Below are 20,771 nucleotides of genomic sequence, written 5' to 3'. Positions count from 1 at the left end.
CCAAAACACGCCTTTGCTCTGTGGGAAAAAAGAAGAAGAAGAAAGGGAAAAAAAGCTCTCAGACCTACTGTTAGGCACACGTCGAGATTTGGCATAGGAATTTGGAAATGTAACCCCAGTAACCCCAGTAACCCACAGCAGCCAGCAAGGATATTCGGTCCCGCTGTGATTGGGTAGACAGGCATGGAGGATTCAGGAAACCACTAGCTGGACAGTTTATACAAACCCGTTTAACAATCAACTAGAAATTAACCTTGGCCTGCCCTTAACCCATTGATAACTAACCTAGTCTCTTCTGGACACAGTTGTATTAGTTAGTTGGCTCTGTGAGTGACCCCCACAGTGACGGTGTAAAATCAAAGTGTTGTCTGTCTGTCTCCTCGAACAACCAACTGGCCAATCACAGCGCGAGATGGTCCTTCCGGGCTATGGGACTTAAGTAGCCCAGAGCCATCTAATAGAAGAGTTACGACATTGAGGGGTCCAGAAACCGAGCGCTGTTCATTCATGCAGCCTGAACTGAGACGAGCTGGAGTTGGAAATAGCCTACATTGTTTTCAACGGGGGCGGCGCAAATAAGAGCACTTTTTAGGCATGTGTGCAACATGACAAATGTTTTAAAGTATTGTACAGTGACAACTAAAGTCTCTGTAATGTTTATGTTGTACTATTACTACAAAACAATCTAAAATAAAGGGATTTAAGCTGGGTTGTTGCCTGGGGCCAATGCATTTCTGTCCAGGACTTGTCCCTATTTGTTGTCCCCATTCCCATGAAGTGAACGGAGTTGTCTTTAACTCTATGGCTCTGAGGTAGCCTGAAAGAAAGCGTGCGCAGAAAGGAAAGCCTAGCTGGCGGGTGACGAGAGGAGAGGAGGTTTTAGGTTGTAACTTGGCAAACATACCCGTAACTAAACATAAGGGGGGCTGAGAGAAAAGTGGGGAATGACCTCCTTTTTCTTGGAGTGCTGACGCGGACCCGTCCCGGGACTTGTCTTGTGTCGACGTGATCTGACTGGTACAGATCGCAAAGAAAACGTCCACCATGTTACTTTGGTTTCTAGTTTTGGGGGCTTGTCTGGGAACAACAGAGTGCTACTTTTCGGAGGAGAACTACCCAGAGGAGTCGAAGATGCAGCCGCCCACGGTCGTGATCGCCGTCATAGCGAGGAACACGGCGCACTCCCTGCCGTACTACCTCGGGGCTTTGGAGAGACTCAACTACCCCAAAGATCGCATCACTGTGTGGTGGGTGGTGAGGTCACTCGATCTCCGACTTTGTTGCATAATTGCATTGTCTATTGTTTGTTTGTTTGTTTGGGGTTCTCCTTTTTTTATTTATTTGGAGACTTCTATTCAAAAAGGCCAATCGCATTTCAGATATTTTAGATTCTAGAATGCAGCGGTCCCGTACCCCCACCTCCTCTGATGCCTTGGCGTCCAAGCCTCTCTTGGATTAGAGTCTGCATGTAATCTCAGGTTACTTTACTTCACTTTATAGCCTTGAGCTAAAGCAGTAGGCTGCTATACTACCATCCAGATCCCACACCCACAGATTGCCTACTTTAAAATAAATAACAAGACTTTTTAAAATGCGTTGATTCAGTACATGATTCCGTACTAAACTTAAAAAAAAAAGATCATGATTCACGACTCATGATCTCATCACTCATGGTGAGTGATGCTTTTATAAACACTGATTTAATACCATAAACCTAAGTGCAACTTGCTGTCCCGTTTAGTAATGGATTGGAGGGAGCTGTCAAATTTATAACTCAATCAATGTACAGTTTGGCAATACTGTAGGCCAGTGGTTCCCAAAGTGCGGTCCGGGGACCCCAAGGGGCCCTTGAGTGAGTTCCAGGGGGTCCCCAGCTAAAGTTAGGAACCAAATGGACCCTTATGGGCCTGTAACTCAAAGTTCCATTAAATTATAGTCTCAGAGTTAAATTAACATTGATTTAATTTACAATATAAATTGAGGTCCCAGAGGTAGAAATACCATTAAATGGTATTTTGTATATTTTGTATAAGTGATGGACGGTATATGACTATACTGTGCAAGGTCATGGGTTTGTGAAATTATTAGCGATTATTAATGATAATATGATGCCCTGTTTGCCACATCACTCTATAGAACAGCTCCTCTAGTGCAATGTTTCCCAAAGTGGGGTCCGGGGACCCCCCAGGGGTCCTTGAGGGAGTTCCAGGGGGTCCCCATGCTAAATGATAGTTTGGAACCAAATGGACCCTTATGGGTCTGTAACTCTGAGAGTGTACGTACGCTCTCAGAGTTAAAATAACATTGAATTTACAATATGAATTTGGGGGTCCCAGAGATGGCATATATTTTCAAATGGGGGTCTGTGGGCTAATTAGTGGCAATTTGGGGGTCCTTGACATGAAAAAGTTCAGTGGTTCCCAAACTTTTTCATGTCAAGGACCCCCAAATTGACACTAATTAGCATGCGGACCCCCACTTGAAAATATATGCCAAGGACCCCCATCAGAGAAGCTGTTTACGGCTCTAGCAGTTGATTGTCAACCATTTTCATTTCAAGGGCTACGGACCCCCATTTTGAAGGCATTTCTATCTTTGGGACCCTGATTTATATTGTAAAAATGTATGTTAATTTAACTCTGAGACACTCTTGAGTTACAGACCCATAAGGGTCCATTTGGTTACAAACTATCATTTAGCTGGGGACCCCCTGGAACTCCCCTCAAGGACGCCTAGGTAGGGGACCACCCCTGGACCCCACCTTGGGAACCCATGCTCTAGTGAGCACTGAGAATCATGTACTGTACTTTACAGTGAATTTGCTCACCCGTGTACAAACACACATGTTGCAACAATTAAAACAGAATTCCACCCGGGGCCTTGTTCAGATTCAGATGAATGCCTGGTGTCACATCATATTAACATTATTGACAGACTTTCATATGTGCTTTATCGTCCACTTTCTTCTCTGTTATATGCAGACCAAGAATTAATTGTGTGTGTGTGTGTATGTATATATATATATATATATATATATATATATATATATACTGCTGTCGGGAGGAAACCTCATAACCTCATAACTCCAAAATGTTCATTTTTCAGGAAATGAAAAATATAAAATTTTCAGGAAATTAAGAAAACCTTATTTTTAAATCAAAGCAATACAGCCTCATCAAAGTTGGTGTTGTAACTTTATATATTGTCAATTACTTCCATGAGAGGTGGGAGAGGTGGTGGAGTTAGTTGCTTTAGCAGACATTTTGAGGGTCCAATGGAGTTAAGAGGTTTTGTCCAACACACTTTTTACTACTTTACATTGGTTCAATATTTTCGAAACAACACACAGACGTAAAGGGTGTTCAATAGTTCAAAAATCTCAAAAATGGAGTTGGGAGGTTTCCTCCCGACAGCAACAAATATACAACATGTCCTTAAGAACAATGTTCTTCCCACTTGTCACTCAGGGCTGCCACAGATCACAATGTTGATAACACCACCGCTATACTGAGAGAGTGGCTGACTGTCATGCAGAAATTCTACCATTATGTTGAGTGGAGACCCATGGACCAGCCCACGTAAGTGTAAAGATTCTACCATTATGTTGAGTGGAGACCCATGGACCAGCCCACTTAAGTGTAAATATTCTTGTGTGTGTAGAGCCCAATCGAAATATTGGTTTGGCTGATTTTCTGAACATTTGACTTTTAAAGGCCTAATATTTCAAAGATTACTACAAATTGCTACAAAACACACTTTCAGTATTTTATTTACATGTTTAAAATAGAAAGAAACACGTCTGGACCTGGATTTTACAGTTGTAGATCATACAAAAATGTTACTTATATAGATAAATTAACAAAAGATTGACTGCTTCAAATAAAGATTTCTTTCTTTCTTTCTTTCTTTCTTTCCGTTTGAAGCTGCTAAACTCAATCCGTTTTAAGAGACTACTTAATGCTGCTGCTTAAAGGGAAACTTCACCCTTTTTGAAATATATGTTAATGATGTTTAGAAGACGTAGAACACTTTCCTGGGGGTCTTTATGTGTATAATATGTGGTTTTAGATATTTTAGAGTTTAGCAGTGAGCTCAGTGTCCATGATGTCATGGACACTGGGGGCTCACTTACTTCCTGGACTACATCAAGGACTATCTAAAGAGGACGAGAAGCGAAGACCGTACGGTACATTTGTGCATGTACAACTTCCTGGTCTCAACTGCGCATGTTTCTTTCCTTCTATGGAGCAACATGACGAGAGCTTCTCGTCCTCTTTAGATAGTCCTACATCTCTCAGTAAGACAGCCCTCCCCCTATCCACAAGGAGGAGCAGTGCACCAAAGCATTATGGGAATTGTAGTCCAGGAAGGAAGTGAGCCCAGTGTCGATGACATCAGAGACACTGGGCTCTCTGCTAAAATCTAAAATATCTAAAACCACATATTACACACATAAAGACCCCCAGGAAAGTGTTCTAAATCTTCTAAACGTCATTAACCTATATTCTTTTGCAAAAAGGGTGAAGTGTCCCTTTAAGTGCTGAATTTCTAGCACTTAACAGCTCCTAATAGTTAGGGAGGGTTGGTAAAAGGATTGGAGACCACATTTATTTTATTTTATTGGTATTATTTAAAAAAAAATAAGTAGTACAAATCTGTGTCTTTACAAGGTCATACACAGGAGAACAGGGTCCCAAACACTGGCCGAACAGCAGATATGAGTATGTGATGAAGCTGAAACAGGCAGCGCTCAACTTTGCCAGAAAACGCTGGGCTGACTACATTCTGGTATGTTTTTGCAACATCTGATCATCAATGACATTCAGATTGCATGGTATACATGTGCTTGCTGTATGTGCGTTCTGAGTCATGAAATCCGCTAGCTTTCTTTGCTTTTTCTTTTAAGCATTATGTTATACTTTAGCTATTGAAAAATAGCAAGATCTATCTTGTAGATCTTGCTATTTTTTGAAAAATCGTGAAAATGTGCCGCAAATGTTTGAATATAATATTCTTTCAGAGCGAAAGTGTTTACCTCATATCTTTGCTTCCGGGGGGGGGGGGGGTCCCTGGCTGGAACCAAATATTTTCAGATGGGGGGGGGGGGGGGGGTCCGCAGGCCAAATACAGATAATTCTGGGGTTCCTTGACATGAATAAGATGGGGAGAACCACTGACATAGAAACACAGGTTTTTCAGAAAACTGTTTATTTAGAAGACTTTATTTTTTAGAATCGGCCTCAGGTCTAAATGGGTTTTAAACTAAGAGCACGTTTCAAGAAAAGCCCCTTCCACAGATATACTGCATGCAGTAAATGTGACTCAGGACATGACACTTGACTATAAACTCTCTCCACCTCCTCTGTTTCACTGGGTTTCTTTGTCCCCCCCGCAGTATGCAGACACAGACAACATCCTCACCAACCCAGACACTTTGAACCTGATGATTGCAGAAAACAAGTCGGTCATTGCGCCAATGTTGGACTCCCAGGGAGCTTACTCCAATTACTGGTGTGGAATAACTCCTCAGGTAATGATTGCTTATACCTCACACGTAAAAGGTGTTGTTGCGTATTAAGTGATATTGTTTTTGTTAAAATCAGCCTTGAGTACTACTAGCTCTATATTCCCATAGAAACAGTGTTGTTTTTGTCGACTAAAACTATGACAAAATATGTTTCACAGATGAAAACTAAATGAAAACTAAGCTACGATGACTGAAACTAAGACTAAATATATTGACAATTTCGTCAACAAATTAAAAACTAGACTAAAATGTTAGGGGGGGACTAGTGGACAAGAGATCCAGTAAGTCATTACTCATTTTACACTTGTTTCCATGTTGTGAGCTTGTAGATCGGCTATTTTCAGTGTAAAAAAATGAAAATAGTGTAAAATCAGTCATTACGACGGCATCAAGGCCCGCCAAAATACATTTTAGTCCACTAAATCAACTGTAGATTTAGTCGACTAAAATCTCATGACATTTAGTCCACTAAAACTAGACTAACACATTCCAGGTGACTAAAATGTGACTAAAACTAAGTGAAAACTATTCAAGAGACGATGACTAAAACTAAAATCAAAATTTGCTACCAAAAACAACACTGCATAGAAATCACTGCTATAGAGTGTTCAGTAACGGGTGGTCTCTCCAGCTCTCTTTGTAAAGAAAATACATTTTCAGGTCAGGAATCAGGATACCAATGAAGCTGCTGGCAGCCTTCAAAAAGCTGTCTAGCCTCTGTTTGTGTCTGGACTCTGATGATGCTCCTGGCATCGAAACGTTAGTCCTGATCATAGCACCTTACAAATAAAACAAAAGGCATTTCCTAGTCCGTGAAGCTCCAGTGCCTCATTCCTTGTTGTCTATATATAAACCCCTGTTGTGCCTTGCGCCTTACTTTGTGTCCAGATTATGAGCTGTCTTAACTGGCAAAATTGGGAGTTGAACATGCTCTGAATGCACTTGCTCCATGAGCTTATGTGCCACCTTGCACCATATTTGATTTATTTATTTAGCACACATTGTAAAATCAATACAAAACACAGTACACATACACAACATATAAAAAAAGGAAAAGTGCCAGGAGGAGGCAAGAAACCCCAAAGTAATTACAATCATTCTATTAAAGGACCACTTCACCACTTTTCAACCTAACTTCATATAATAGGTCCTCACTAATAATCATGAAAAAATGGCCCGATTTTTTTCTACTCAGTCTGTGTCTCATAGGAGGGCTGTGGGCAGTTTAGAAACCGTCTTCCAGTGACATCATCATTAGGCAGATTCTTTTTTACAAAAATGTTTAGATTTTCATTATCGTGAGAACGATGGCTACCATTTTCGCATTGCAACTTTTCAGGACTAGAAAGCCTGCAGTTTCTATTAGCTTGTATTCCCCATCGATGATGTCACTGGAAGACGGTTTCTGAACTGCCCACAGCCCTCCTATGGGACACAGACTGAGTAGAAAAAATGTGCGCCATTTTTTTTCATGATTATTAGTGAGGACCTATTATATGAAGATAGGTTGAAAAGTGGTGAAGTGGTCCTTTAAGCCTCTACCTAATGTATATCACAATAAAACCATAGATCTTCTACGTGTACACCCTGGATTTTACTATGTGCTTATGCCCTGACCAGTGTTGATTTCGTCGACTAATACTATGACGAAAAACGTCCGTCGACTACCTTTTTTTCACTGACGAAAACTAAATTAAAACTAAGCTATGACGACTATAAATTGTCAATAAATATATTGACAACAAATAAAAAGTATATATAAGTCATTTTACACTTGGTTTGAATGCTGAAAATTTAAGACCTGGAGGCGTGGTCAATGCTGTTTGGCCACTCAGAATAGCCAAATGGCATTGATCACGCCTCCAGGTCTTAAGTTAAGTAATACGACCTGGTACTTAAGACACGCATAATACTGCCCTATGACTAAAACAAACTGATGTCGCGTTCACGTTCACCCACTCAGGGCTACTATCGTCGAACGGCGGAGTATTTCCCCACCCGCCACCGTCACAGACTAGGCTGCTTTCCAGTTCCAATGGTCCATTCTGCCTTCCTGCTGGACCTCAGGAAGACGGGGATGCAGAACCTGGCCTTCTTCCCTCCTCATCCAGACTATTCCTGGCCTTACGATGACATCATAGTGTTTGCTTTCTCTTGTCGAGCCGAAGGTATAATGCCACGTTTTTTTTTTAAATCACGCTGCTTGTTTTGGAGACGGAGACATACATACAGCTATGGATGCACGCACACGCTTATCCCATTTTGTGGCGGGAACCCCTTTTGGTGTTTTTAAGCATTCTGTTATACTTTAGCTATTGAAAAATAGCAGATCTACAAGCTCGTAGCGCGGCACCGAGTGCCGCGCTACGAGCTTGTAGGTCTGCTATTTTTGAAAAATCGTGAAAATGTGGCGCAAATCTTTGAACATATATTCTTTCAAACGTACGTTTTTAACAACATATTTTCAGATGGGGGTCGGCGGCCAATTACATATCATTTTTGGGGTCCTTGACATGGAGTAGTTTGAGAACCACTGATATCCAGGTTTTTCAGAAAACTGTCAGGATTTTGAAGAAGTTTTTTTAAATTTCGACGTTAACCCTAAATGGGTTAATTAATGCATTTCTGTAGGATTCAGGATTTGGCCGACAGTGGCACCACCTGTGTCTCATTCCATTTAATTTCATCCATTTGTTTGATTGATTAGTCATTTATGAATCCATGTATATTGTTTTTTCAGAGGTACAGATGTATCTGTGTAACAGGGTGCGCTATGGCTACCTGAACATCCCAGCGAAACCTCACCACACCTTGGAGGACGATCGTCTAAACTTTGTCCACGTCCATCTGGAGTCCAGGAGTAAGCAAGACAAATCTGTATTTATTCTTTCTTTATAGCATTGTTGTTTTTGGCAGCACATTTCTATTTTAGTTTTAGTCATATAGGGCAGTATTATGCGTGTCTTAAGTACCAGGTCTTAACTTAAGACCTGGAGGCGTGATCAATGCCATTTGGCTATTCTGAGTGGCCAAACAGCATTGACCACGCCTCCAGGTCTTAAGTTAAGTAATAAGACCTGGTACTTAAGACACGCATAATACTCCCCATGGTCTCTTGAATAGTTTTCATTTAGTCTTAGTCACATTTTAGTCACCTGGAATGGTTTTAGTGTTAGTCTAGTTTCAGTCGACTAAATGTCATACGATTTAAGTCGACTAAATCTACGGTTGGTTTAGTCGACTAAAATGTATTTTGGCGGGCCTTGATGCCATCGTAATGGTTGATTTTACACTTGCTGAAAATAGCCGATCGGCTATTTTCAGCATGTAACCAAGTGTAAAATAACTTCTACTGGATCTCTTGTCCACTAGTCCCTTCCTAACATTTTAGTCTAGTTTTTATTTGTTGACGAAATTGTCAATATATTTAGTCTTAGTTTTAGTCATCATAGCTTAGTTTTCATCAGTTTTCATCAGTGGAAAAAGGTAGTCGACGGACATTTTTCGTCTTCGTTTTAGTCGACAAAATCAACACGATGACTCAGCAAATCAAACTTATAGTACATTGTGTCAGGAATGTATTTTAATTCTAAGTATATTATTTTTAGTCTAATTGTCTTTTCTTTCACCTGCTGTATAGTTGAGGGTCCTGCTATGAAAGCGTCCCGCTTTGTCCATGTGTTTCCCAAACAGAGGGATCTAATGGGCTTTGATGAGGTAAGAATGTTTTATTTTGCGGGCCTTGATTCCATCGTAATGACATTTTCAGCAAGGTTTTACACTTGCTGAAAATAGCCGAACTACAAGCTTGTAGATCTGCTATTTTCAGCATGCAACCAATTGCAAAATGACTACTGGATCTCTTGTCCACTAGTCCCTTCCTAACATTTTAGTCTAGTTTGTATTTGTTGACGAAATTGTCAATATATTTAGTCTTAGTTTCCGTTTAGTTTGTCAGTGAAAAAAGGTAGTCGATGAACATTTTTCGTCTTAGTTTTAGTCGACGAAATCAACACTGCGTTGTACCCTCTCCTCTCCTCTCAGATATATCTGATCAACCTGCCCTCTCTCCTCTGATCAACCTGTACCCTCTCTCCTCTCCTCTCCTCTCAGATATATCTGATCAACCTGCCCTCTCTCCTCTGATCAACCTGTACCCTCTCTCCTCTCCTCCTCTCAGATATATCTGATCAACCTGCCCTCTCTCCTCTGATCAACCTGTACCCTCTCTCCTCTCCTCTCCTCTCCTCTCAGATATATCTGATCAACCTGCCCTCTCTCCTCTGATCAACCTGTACCCTCTCTCCTCTCCTCTCCTCTCCTCTCAGATATATCTGATCAACCTGCCCTCTCTCCTCTGATCAACCTGTACCCTCTCTCCTCTCCTCTCCTCTCAGATATATCTGATCAACCTGCCCTCTCTCCTCTGATCAACCTGTACCCTCTCTCCTCTCCTCTCCTCTCAGATATATCTGATCAACCTGCCCTCTCTCCTCTGATCAACCTGTACCCTCTCTCCTCTCCTCTCCTCTCAGATATATCTGATCAACCTGCCCTCTCTCCTCTGATCAACCTGTACCCTCTCTCCTCTCCTCTCCTCTCAGATATATCTGATCAACCTGCATTGTACCCTCTCTCCTCTCCTCTCAGATATATCTGATCAACACTGCATTGTACCCCCTCTCCTCTCCTCTCCTCTCCTCTCCTCTCAGATATATCTGATCAACCTGCGTCGCCGTAACGACCGTAGAGAGCGGATGCTGTTCTCTCTCAATGAGCTGGAGGTGGACGTCAAGGTGGTCGACGCCGTGGACGGAAAGTGAGTACTAACCTTCAAAAAGAATCACAGAACCAGGGATTCCCCAAATCCTCAGCTAAATGCTAATTAAGCAATATTACACGAGAGGGGGTGGTTTAACGTCGGCGAGTTCCGAAAGCAACGCAGAAGTGCATTAATGACGTTAAACCACACCCTCGAGTATAATATTGCAATTATACAACAGTTAAGGTCATTACACACTGGCGAATTAGCGACGCGAATTATTCGTGCGAATAATTCGCCTTTTTTTAAAACCAATTGAAGTCAATGCAAGCTTCCACATCAGTGGCGAATGTGCGAAAATGCGACCGTTTTCGCTCTTTATTTGTTCGCTCCGGTGTTCGCTCCGGTGTCGAATTTTTAATTCGCGTCGCTAATTCGCCAGTGTGTAATGACCTTGACCCTTAAAACTAAGAAAATCGCTGAAAAAAAAAAAAAAAAAGTTAATGACAGATGTAGTCTTTGATTAGGTGTGGAGTGGTGCTCGTTTGAACCACGGCTAGAAGGCTGTTTCAACCAATCCGATTGCTTCCTCGAAACGACCTGTTGTATAATTGGTAGTAACCCGTTACAACCTGGTTCTAATGAAGACACGTCTTATGTAAAAACCACAATGAATGTATTATTTAAATGGTAAATGGTGCATTTATACAGCGCCTTTATCCAAGGCGCTTTACACAGATTGTGCATTACATTCACCCATTCACACACACACACACACATTCATACACCGATGGCGGCAGAAACCATGCAAGGCACCAACCAGCACATCAGGAGCAATTAGGGGTTCAGTGTTTTGCTCAAGGACACTTTGACACTAACTCTGGGGGAGCCCGGGTTCGAACTGGCAAACTTGCGGTTACCATCCGGCCACTCTATCCCTGAGCCACCGCCGCCCTTTATCTAGCTAATGCCAGTGGCGAAAGTACCTGGCAGTGGGCCCCGGTGCAAATATTTTGTGTAGGCCCCCTAAAATATAATAATAATAATATTGTGCTATGGACAAAACCTTTGGACAAAAAACTCCATTGAACCCTCAAACTGTCTGCTAAGGCAGCTAACTCCACCACCTCTCTCCATATCATGATGCAAGTCATTGACAATATATAAAGTCACAACACCAACTTTGATGAGGCAGTATTGCTTTGTTATAAAAATATATATAAGATTTTCTTAATTTCCTGAAAAATGAACATTTTGGAGTTAGGAGGTTTCTTCCCGACAGCAGAGATATACTATAAGGTTGTATGTGAGCCAGTGTTGTTTTTCGCAGAAATGTTCTATTTTAGTTTAGTCTATTTTAGTTTAGTCATAGTCTTTGGAATGAAACTTCATTTAGTTTTAGTGATATTTTAGTCACCTGGAATGTTTTTAGTGTTAGTCTAGTTTTAGTCGACTAAATGGCATGAGATTTTAGTCGACTAAATCTGCAGTTCATTTAGTCGACTAAAATGTGTTTTGGCGGGCCTTGATGCTGTCGTAATGACAGTTTTTTTCACAACGCGTCCCAGTCATCATAGCTTAGTTTTCATTTAGTTTCCATGTAGTTTTCGTCAGTGGAAAAAGGTAATCGACGAACAGTTTTCGTCATAGTTTTAGCCGCCAAAATCAACACTGATGTGAGCGCATGTCCAGCATGCATGTTCTTATACATTTGTGTGTGTGCGTGTTCCAGTGCTCTGAACAGCAGCGACATCAAGATACTAGGTGTGGACCTGCTCCCGGGCTACTACGACCCGTTCTCTGGACGAACCCTCACCAAAGGAGAGGTGGGCTGCTTCCTCAGCCATTACTTCATCTGGAAGGAGGTGAGAACTAAAGGCACTCGCACACATTTAACATCTTTATTTGCATTCACATTTAACCCATTTAGACCTGAGCTCCATTCTACAAATGTCTTCTAAATCATGACAGTTTTCAGAAAAACCTATCTGTATTTGGCCGCAGACCCCAATCTGAAAATATGTCGTTCCAGGGACCCCCCCCCCCCCAGAAGCAAATTGACTTAAAAACGTTCACTCTGAAAGAATATATATTCAAAGACTTGCGCCACATTTTCGCGATTTTTCAAAAATAGCAGACCTACACTGCGCTACGAGCTTGTAGATCTGCTATTTTTCAATAGCTAAACAAGTAGCTACTACAACAAGTGCTTCACGATACAGATCACGGGTACAGGAAGCATCGCCTTCTCCATATATGGCGTCTGCCAATTATTGCAGACACTGAACAGAATTTTGCCGATGCCTGATCAGCTCTCGGCTTATTGGGCATGCCTGCAATCTGCAGGCCCCTCACGACTGATTTATGGACATTACCGAGGCTTCCAAATATGAACAAAGTAGTTTACATCTGTAGCCAAGCTGTATAATAGCATCCTTAAGACGCTGGTACTTAAGGACCTTTGTAAGAAATGCCTCTTCCAGACTGTGGTCAAATGTACATGCCACTTCCACACACACACACACACACACACACACACACACACAGTCACACACACAGACACCACACACACAGTCTATAAGCTTTAAATGAAATATATTAAATATATTGCCTTTATGGTTTTCCTCTGCATTCTCTCTTCCCAAGATGGTGGACATGCAGTTGGACAAGGCCCTGATTTTCGAAGACGACGTGCGTTTCCAGCCAAACTTCAAACGACGAGTCCTTAGACTAATGGAAGAGGTGGAGAAGGTGGAACTGGACTGGGATATGATGTAAGAAGTGAAAACGGATAGTTTGAAAAGAGCTTGTGTTGGAAAAATGTTGACTTAATGAACAATTTACAATTTACAATTTAGGCATTTATTAGACGCTCTTAATCCAGAGCGATTTACATTAAGCAATAACAAAAGCATGGCATACATCACATATATAAAAAGTAGTTATCATGAATCATGCGTAAACTAAGAACGTAACAGTGGAGTATCTATGTAAACTATACATACTATACTATATAATATATTATACATGTGTACTATAAAGTGCTATGACTACATAAAGTGCAATTCTAGAGCTGTCTACGTAACAAGCTATAAGTCTGTTTAAAATACTATCTAAGTCTACATAATGTGCTATCTAAGGGGCTAGGCTAGGGCAAGTGCTACGGGCCATGGTGGAGTCTGAAGAGGTGGGTTTTCAGACTACAGCGGAAGATGACATGTTTCTGTCGGTTATATTTTGGTGACATTTCCTCTGCAAAATGGTTTTCACTGAGAATATTCAGTCATTCACGCAAGCATTCATTTGGCTCGAAGGTGAGCTCACATTGTGTTTGTATTCATTCATGTACTGTTTGCGCCACGTCTTCTGGACATAATGAAAACAGGGTTTTTTAGCACTGATGCTTACCATATGCTATGAAAAGGAATCGTGGAAAACCGCGCTCTGACTCATGGCTGCGTTGCCTGTTCAAATCATGCAATAGAAATAACGGTGATGGGGTCGCACACACCAAGAACTGCTTTAGTTTTTTATAGAGGGTATGCGCGTGACATCATCATCAAACCAGGAAGTTATGCAAGAACGCCTACTGAGTGGCAAAAAACTACTTTCTGGCCTTGACAGCCCATACATCCACACAGAAAAGTCATAACTGATTGCATTAAACAACATTAAACAATGTTAAACTCACTTTGCCTGTTGCTTTGCCACTCGATTTGCCACTCGATGTGCCATTTACTTTAAGTATGCACATACTCTCTATTCTTGCATTAGTGAATAATAGACAAACGTTTCGACTATCCAGCTACCTTTTTCAGACTACCTTTTTCCACTGACGAAAACTAAATGGAAACTAAATAAAAACTAAGCCATGAGGACTAAAACTAAGACCAAATATACTGACAATTTCGTCAACAAATTGACTAAAATTTGTCAATTTGACAAAAACTAGACTAAAATGTTAGGAAGGGACTAGTGGACAAGAGATCCAGTATAAGTCATTTTACAATTAGCTGCATGCTGAAAATAGCCGATCTACAAGCTACAAAGCTCATTACGATGGCATCAAGGCCCGCCAAAATACATTTTGTTCGGCTAAATCAACTGTAGATTTAGTCGACTAAAATCTTATGATATTTAGTCGACTAAAACTAGACTAAAACATCCCAGGTGACTAAAATGTGACTACAACTAAATTAAAACTATTCAAGAGACTATGACTAAAACTAAAATCAAGATTTTCTGCCGAAAAACAACACTGGTCACTGATGAAGGCTGCATAGCGGAAACGTTTGTCTATTATTCTTCACTATGTAAGAATACAAACTAAAAGCAGTTCTTGGGGTGTGTGTGAAAGATTACATGTTACCACAACCTTTCAAGCTTATCTGTTATTATCTGTACCCCTCCTCCTCCACCACCCAGATACCTCGGGAGGAAACGGGTGAATCCCGCTGCTGAGGAGGAGGTGGAGAACGTCCACAACCTGGTGGTGGCCGACTACTCCTATTGGACGCTGTCCTACGCCATCTCTCTGCAGGGAGCCCAGAAGCTTCTCAACGCCGAGCCGCTCTCCAAGATGCTGCCGGTCGACGAGTTCTTACCCATCATGTACGACAAGCACCCCAAGTACGTATTGGACGAGTTCTTACCCATCATGTACGACAAGCACCCCAAGTACGTATTGTTCTTACCCATCATGTACGACAAGCACCCCAAGTACGTATTGTTCTTACCCATCATGTACGACAAGCACCCCAAGTACGTATTGTTCTTACCCATCATGTACGACAAGCACCCCAAGTACGTATTGTTCTTACCCATCATGTACGACAAGCACCCCAAGTACGTATTGGACGAGTTCTTACCCATCATGTACGACAAGCACCCCAAGTACGTATTGGACGAGTTCTTACCCATCATGTACGACAAGCACCCCAAGTACGTATTGGACGAGTTCTTACCCATCATGTACGACAAGCACCCCAAGTACGTATTGGACGAGTTCTTACCCATCATGTACGACAAGCACCCCAAGTACGTATTGGACGAGTTCTTACCCATCATGTACGACAAGCACCCCAAGTACGTATTGGACGAGTTCTTACCCATCATGTACGACAAGCACCCCAAGTACGTATTGGACGAGTTCTTACCCATCATGTACGACAAGCACCCCAAGTACGTATTGGACGAGTTCTTACCCATCATGTAAGACAAGCACCCCAAGTACGTATTGGACGAGTTCTTACCCATCATGTACGACAAGCACATTTCAAAAAGTATTTATTTAAAGACGGTTACGCCGCGGACAAAGCCAACTCGAGTCGTGACAACTCAGGACACAAACAATATTTTGGACCAAACAAATAATTACAAAGAAGAAAAACAACAAAAAAAGTGTAACCTGCCGTTTTTTTCTTCTTTCTAATTATTTGTTCGGCCCAAAAAATTGTGTTTGTCACGACTCGGTTGCTTCGGTTGGCTTTGTCCGCGGCGTAAACGTCTTTAAATAAATACTTTCTGAAATGTCTATGAGGTAAATGAACGGAGAATCATTTCCTGGGCCATGGTAGGGGGCGGGACTGCGACGCTCTATTATGGCGCACGCACGCACGCACGCACGCACGCACGCACGCACGCACGCACGCACGCACGCACGCACGCACGCACGCATGCTAGGGCATTCACTTCTAGTCACTTTTACTAGTTGCCTAGTTGCCTAGTTTACTAGTCGACTATAGTTGTTTAACTACCTATTATGTAAATATATGGGGGGTTTTGGAAATAAATATTTGTACATTTTAAAAACGGTGTACATTGGTGACTATAACTATAATCTACCTGATCTTGAGGCCTACAAACAAAAAAGCTCTGCTCTGCTGGTTCACGGGGTGAAGCTAAAAACAGACCTTTTAACAAGAAAAAAAAAACATAGCTTTCCTTTGAATATTGTAGATTTAGGATAGGCTATTTGTAGAGCTTGCAGATTAAAGAACCAATGTGAATCCTGTGGTTTCTAAAAGGCTCTGCATGCAGTCGAGGTCAGAGTTTTGGGCCCTGATCCATGACTATAAAAATGTAGGGCTTTTGACAACCTGATTTAACACCACATATAAAAACACCGCCGGTCTTTCATCATTCAGAACATTCTTCTTTTTTTATATGTTTTAAATGTGTTTTGGCGGGCCTTGATGCCGCCATAATGACAGTGTTTTTACACTTGCTGAAATAGTGTTTTTACACTTGCTGAAAATAGCTGTGCGATGCGTACGCGACGCGTTGTGAGCTTGTAGATCGGTTATTTTCAGCATGCAACTAATTGTAAAATGACTTATACTGGATCTCTTGTCCACTCGTCTAGTTTTTATTTGTTGACGAAATTGTCAATATATGTAGTCTTAGTTTTAGTCATCGTATTTAGTTTCCATTTAGTTTTCGTCAGTGAAAGGGGTAGTCGACGAACATTTTTTTACTTTGTTTTAGGCGATAAAATCAACACTGCTGGACGGCGAATGTAGCTCTCTCTAACTCTTTGGCAGAGTGTGCAGAGGTTAGGTTATCCTTTAGGTTTTTGGCAGAGTGTGCAGAGGTTAGGTTAGCCTTTAGGTTTTTGGCAGAGTGCAGAGGTTAGGTTAGCCTTTAGGTTGTTGGCAGAGTGTGCAGAGGTTAGGTTAGCCTTTAGGTTTTTGGCAGAGTGTGCAGAGGTTAGGTTAGCCTTTAGGTTTTTGGCAGAGTGCAGAGGTTAGGTTAGCCTTTAGGTTGTTGGCAGAGTGTGCAGAGGTTAGGTTAGCCTTTAGGTTTTTGGCAGAGTGTACAGAGGTTAGGTTAGCCTTTAGGTTTTTGGCAGAGTGCAGAGGTTAGGTTAGCCTTTAGGTTTTTGGCAGAGTGTGCAGAGGTTAGGTTAGCCCAGAGTGTGCAGAGCAAGGGGCCAGTGAGGCACTCCAACGTTGAAGCACTGGGCCCTAGTGGTAAGAGGAGGGACTACAGGCGGACCCGTGGATTCATGAGCGGGAAACCCCGTGCAGCTGTGCTTTAACATTGAGTGCTCGGTTGCACTTCCGCATTGGACCACCAAAATTTGGTGGTCCAATGCGGAAGTAGACGTTTTGAGACGGTCCTTCCGGGTGCTTCAAAACGCCACTGAGCAACTTCCACTGACATGAATAGCGGAGGGGGCGGAGCTTCGCACCAGATCAGTCTCTATCCTTTTATATACTCTATGGTGCAGAGGTTAGGTTAGCCTTTTGCAGTCTTGCATTGAGCAATGTGAAAAGCTTTTATAGTGACTGCAACATCCCACGGTTGAGTCCAGCTCCAACAACTGTGTTGGGTCTCCTTTATTCATTTAAAGATGGTTTACTTTGTCGCATGAACATTAATGTCACTTAATGAAAATGTTGAGCGATAACTTTTAAGCAATGAAGTATAAATGAGCCTTAAGTCATTGTCTTCTTGTTAGCGGAATATGATATGTTGTACAAAGAGTCTTTGATCTTTGTACAATAGAACTAATTTGGTATCTCAAAACATCTCGTGCGCTGCTTCCTTTGCTCCACAACCTTGAGTGCTTTATTTGTACATATGTATTTTATATATTTATCATTTTTATATATATTTTGGCAGCTGCTAAACATGGCATAATCATGAAAAATGAAAAAAAGCCATTATATAAAGAGGATAAAGCATTGCATAATAATAAAACACTGCTTTCTAATTTTGTCCTCTCATAATAGGACTCATCTGTGTTTAGCTTTAAAAATCTTTATTCAAAAATCCAAACAAGTTGATGTTAATGATGTGGTAGTATATATAGTATACATGGTTTCAACAGACTAGTTGCTAAGAGATGTATGGTTGAGAACATTTGTGATCATCCTCATCATCCACATGAGCTTAGAAATCCTCCTTGGGGGACACTTGCTGGCCTGGTGGTCCAGGCACATCTCACATAATAGGCTCTGGCCCTGACACGTCGCGTGTTCGAGTCCCGCTCATGACGACCTTTGCTGCGTGTCTCTCCCCTTCTCTCTCTCTCTCCCTCTTTCCTGTCAATCTCCACTTGATACTATCAATAAAGGCAGAAAAGCCAAAAACAAATCTTTTTAAAAAAAGAGGGGAAAATAAATCCTCCTTGTGTTTTCAGTGTTATTCTGGGCAGGAACCCCTTTTGGTGTTTTTAAGCATTATGTTATACTTTAGCTATTGAAAAATAGCAGATCTACAAGCTCATAGCACGGCACCGAGTGCCGCGTTACAAGCTTATAGATCTGCTATTTCTGAAAGATCTTGAAAATGTGGCACAAATCGAATGTTTTTTAACTCAAATCTTTGCTTCTGGGAGGGGTCCCTGGAACACCATATTCTCAGATGGGGGTCGGCGGCCAATTACATATATTTTTGAGGGTCCGACTGACATAGAAACATGTGTTTTTCAGAAAACTGTCAGGATTTAGAATACATTTTGTAGAATCGTCCTCAGGTCTAAATGTGTTATTATAGATCAGATCATCACTCCCCATCTAACTGTCTTTTCTCTCGCGCTCTCTCTCTCTCTCTCTCTCTCTCTCTCTCTCTCTCTCTCTCTCTCTCTCTCTCTCTCTCTCTCTCTCTCTCTCTCTCTCTCTCTCTCTCTCTCTCTCTCTCTCTCTCTCTCTCTCTCTCTCTCTCTCTCCGCAGTAAGGACTACAAGTCCCATTTCCCCAACAGGAACGTGCAGGCCTACAGCACGCAGCCCCTGCTGGTCCAGCCCTGTCACTACGCCGGCGATCCCAAGTGGGTAAGCGACACGGAGACGTCGACTTTGTGGGACGACGACTCTGTGCGCACCGACTGGAGGGGTTCCCACAAGACCCTCAAAGCGGGCCCTCCCCCGGGGATGCTGTCACATAACTACAGGGATGAACTGTAAGGTGAACACTTGAGGAACACAACAGTCATTTGTCAGGGAAGAATGTTGCTGTGAAAAGGAGGTGTTTCCTCACATTTCCTCACATTTCATATGAATCCGTTATTATAGCAAGTTCCCAACCTTTTCTGAATCATGACCACTTATAACAACACAGTGGTCAGATATGGGGCCGAATGCATTTTCAGAGCATATTTATTTTAATGATCCAAACAATCGATTGTGTTTTCCGGGCTTGGATCAATGGAACCAACATACAGTACCAGCAGCACACGTATTCTTATCTCATTCTATTCTTTCTATTCTCATCACAGTGAAAACACATTTTAAAGAAATGCAATGTCCTTTTTTTTAAATCATATTTTGGTATGTTATATTATTAAAATCGTAGTGTTTTGCCAATTAATTGGGGGGCCCACTTGCAATAGCCTTTGTGGCCCACCAGTGGGCGTCCTCGGGCCACAGGGTGAGAATCAGCTGGTCCATTCCATTTCAACAGAACGCAATCAACTGACCAGGACTGAGTGTGTGTGTGTGTGTGTGTGTGTGTGTGTGTGTGTGTAATTGATGTTTTTTGTTTTCACATTTCATATACAGGCCTTTATACAGGATAAACTTGCACATCAGAGGCAAATGGAAATGCATCAAAAGGATAATTCTCCCTTTTTGGAAGCTAACGTGCCTCTCTCCTTCTGTATTCTTTTCTTCCCCCTTTTTTGATATATTCTGAATGATGGTATGTACGATGGAGAGCTTGTGTTTGTGGTATACCATACCGTGTGTGTGCCTTTTTATGATTGCATGCTCAGGATTGTAATATTAACCCTGTTTGTACAAGGAGAAAGGAAAGAGCCTTGATATGGAATTCTCTCTTTTTGTTTCTTTGTACACCACTGAGAGGCGCTGTTGCCTGCACTGTTCACATGTCCTGGTCAAACTACCTTCAGTTTTATAGTTTCTTTATTTTTGATCCTACATTTAACTTGTTATTGATGGTGACCTCATGATATAGTCCATAGGAATGGTTTACAGATATGACCAAATAGATAAATAATAATAATGTTGTTTACATTTCAACTGGCTTCTTGAATGAATGTTTGTTCATTTCAATGCCAGCTTCATGTCTTTTAAGAGGGGTTTTAGATTTCAGTGACTCCAGTTTAAATCTCGCATTTTCTACAGTGAGACCAAAGTACATTGTAGATAAGTGGTAATTACAGTAGTTTTTGTTTTAAATCGTTTCTGGTGTCGAATGCCATCCTATGTCTGGAAGGGGAAAACACATTCTAGGACTGTCCTGACAGATTGCATTAGTTTATACACATGGTTGATGTCATTGGTTCCAGAAATGAAGTGGTGTTATAATTACTGATCGTCTGGACTGGTTTCATATATTTTATTTTCTATATTTACAGTATGTGTATTCGATTCGATTCTATTGCCTGTGTCTTATTTATTTGTCTTTTGGCTGAAAATGTTTAGCCTCACAACATGAAATCAATGTGCAATGGTTTCTCTGCCAAAGAAAGTTACAGTGGGCCAAGAATGCTGTTTATTTTTTATTTTATCCCCAC

General features: G+C 41.5%; 1 protein-coding gene across 2 annotated transcripts; it reads left to right on the top strand.

Moving 5' to 3' along the window:
• The first annotated feature begins 806 nt into the window (after positions 1 to 806).
• On the top strand, positions 807 to 20,471 carry cercam (cerebral endothelial cell adhesion molecule). Of its 2 annotated transcripts, XM_079525004.1 has the most exons (12): positions 807 to 1,247; positions 3,468 to 3,578; positions 4,671 to 4,788; positions 5,396 to 5,530; positions 7,491 to 7,695; positions 8,268 to 8,387; positions 9,168 to 9,244; positions 10,240 to 10,346; positions 12,022 to 12,154; positions 12,936 to 13,063; positions 14,715 to 14,918; positions 18,969 to 20,471. In XM_079525004.1, exons 1-12 carry the CDS (start codon positions 1,045 to 1,047, stop codon positions 19,198 to 19,200), a joined length of 1,773 nt encoding a protein of 590 aa, XP_079381130.1. In that variant the 5' UTR covers positions 807 to 1,044; the 3' UTR covers positions 19,201 to 20,471. The 2 variants fall into 2 exon arrangements, with proteins under 2 accessions (XP_079381130.1, XP_079381131.1); XM_079525005.1 differs by lacking the exons at positions 807 to 1,247; positions 3,468 to 3,578 and adding an exon at positions 3,599 to 3,632.
• Positions 20,472 to 20,771: the final 300 nt, after the last annotated feature.

This window comes from Electrona antarctica (genome assembly GCF_951216825.1).
Source record: "Electrona antarctica genome assembly, chromosome: 16".
NCBI lineage: Eukaryota > Metazoa > Chordata > Actinopteri > Myctophiformes > Myctophidae > Electrona > Electrona antarctica.
Note: the sequence above shows the minus strand (reverse complement) of the source record. Positions and strands in the feature narration are given on the sequence as shown.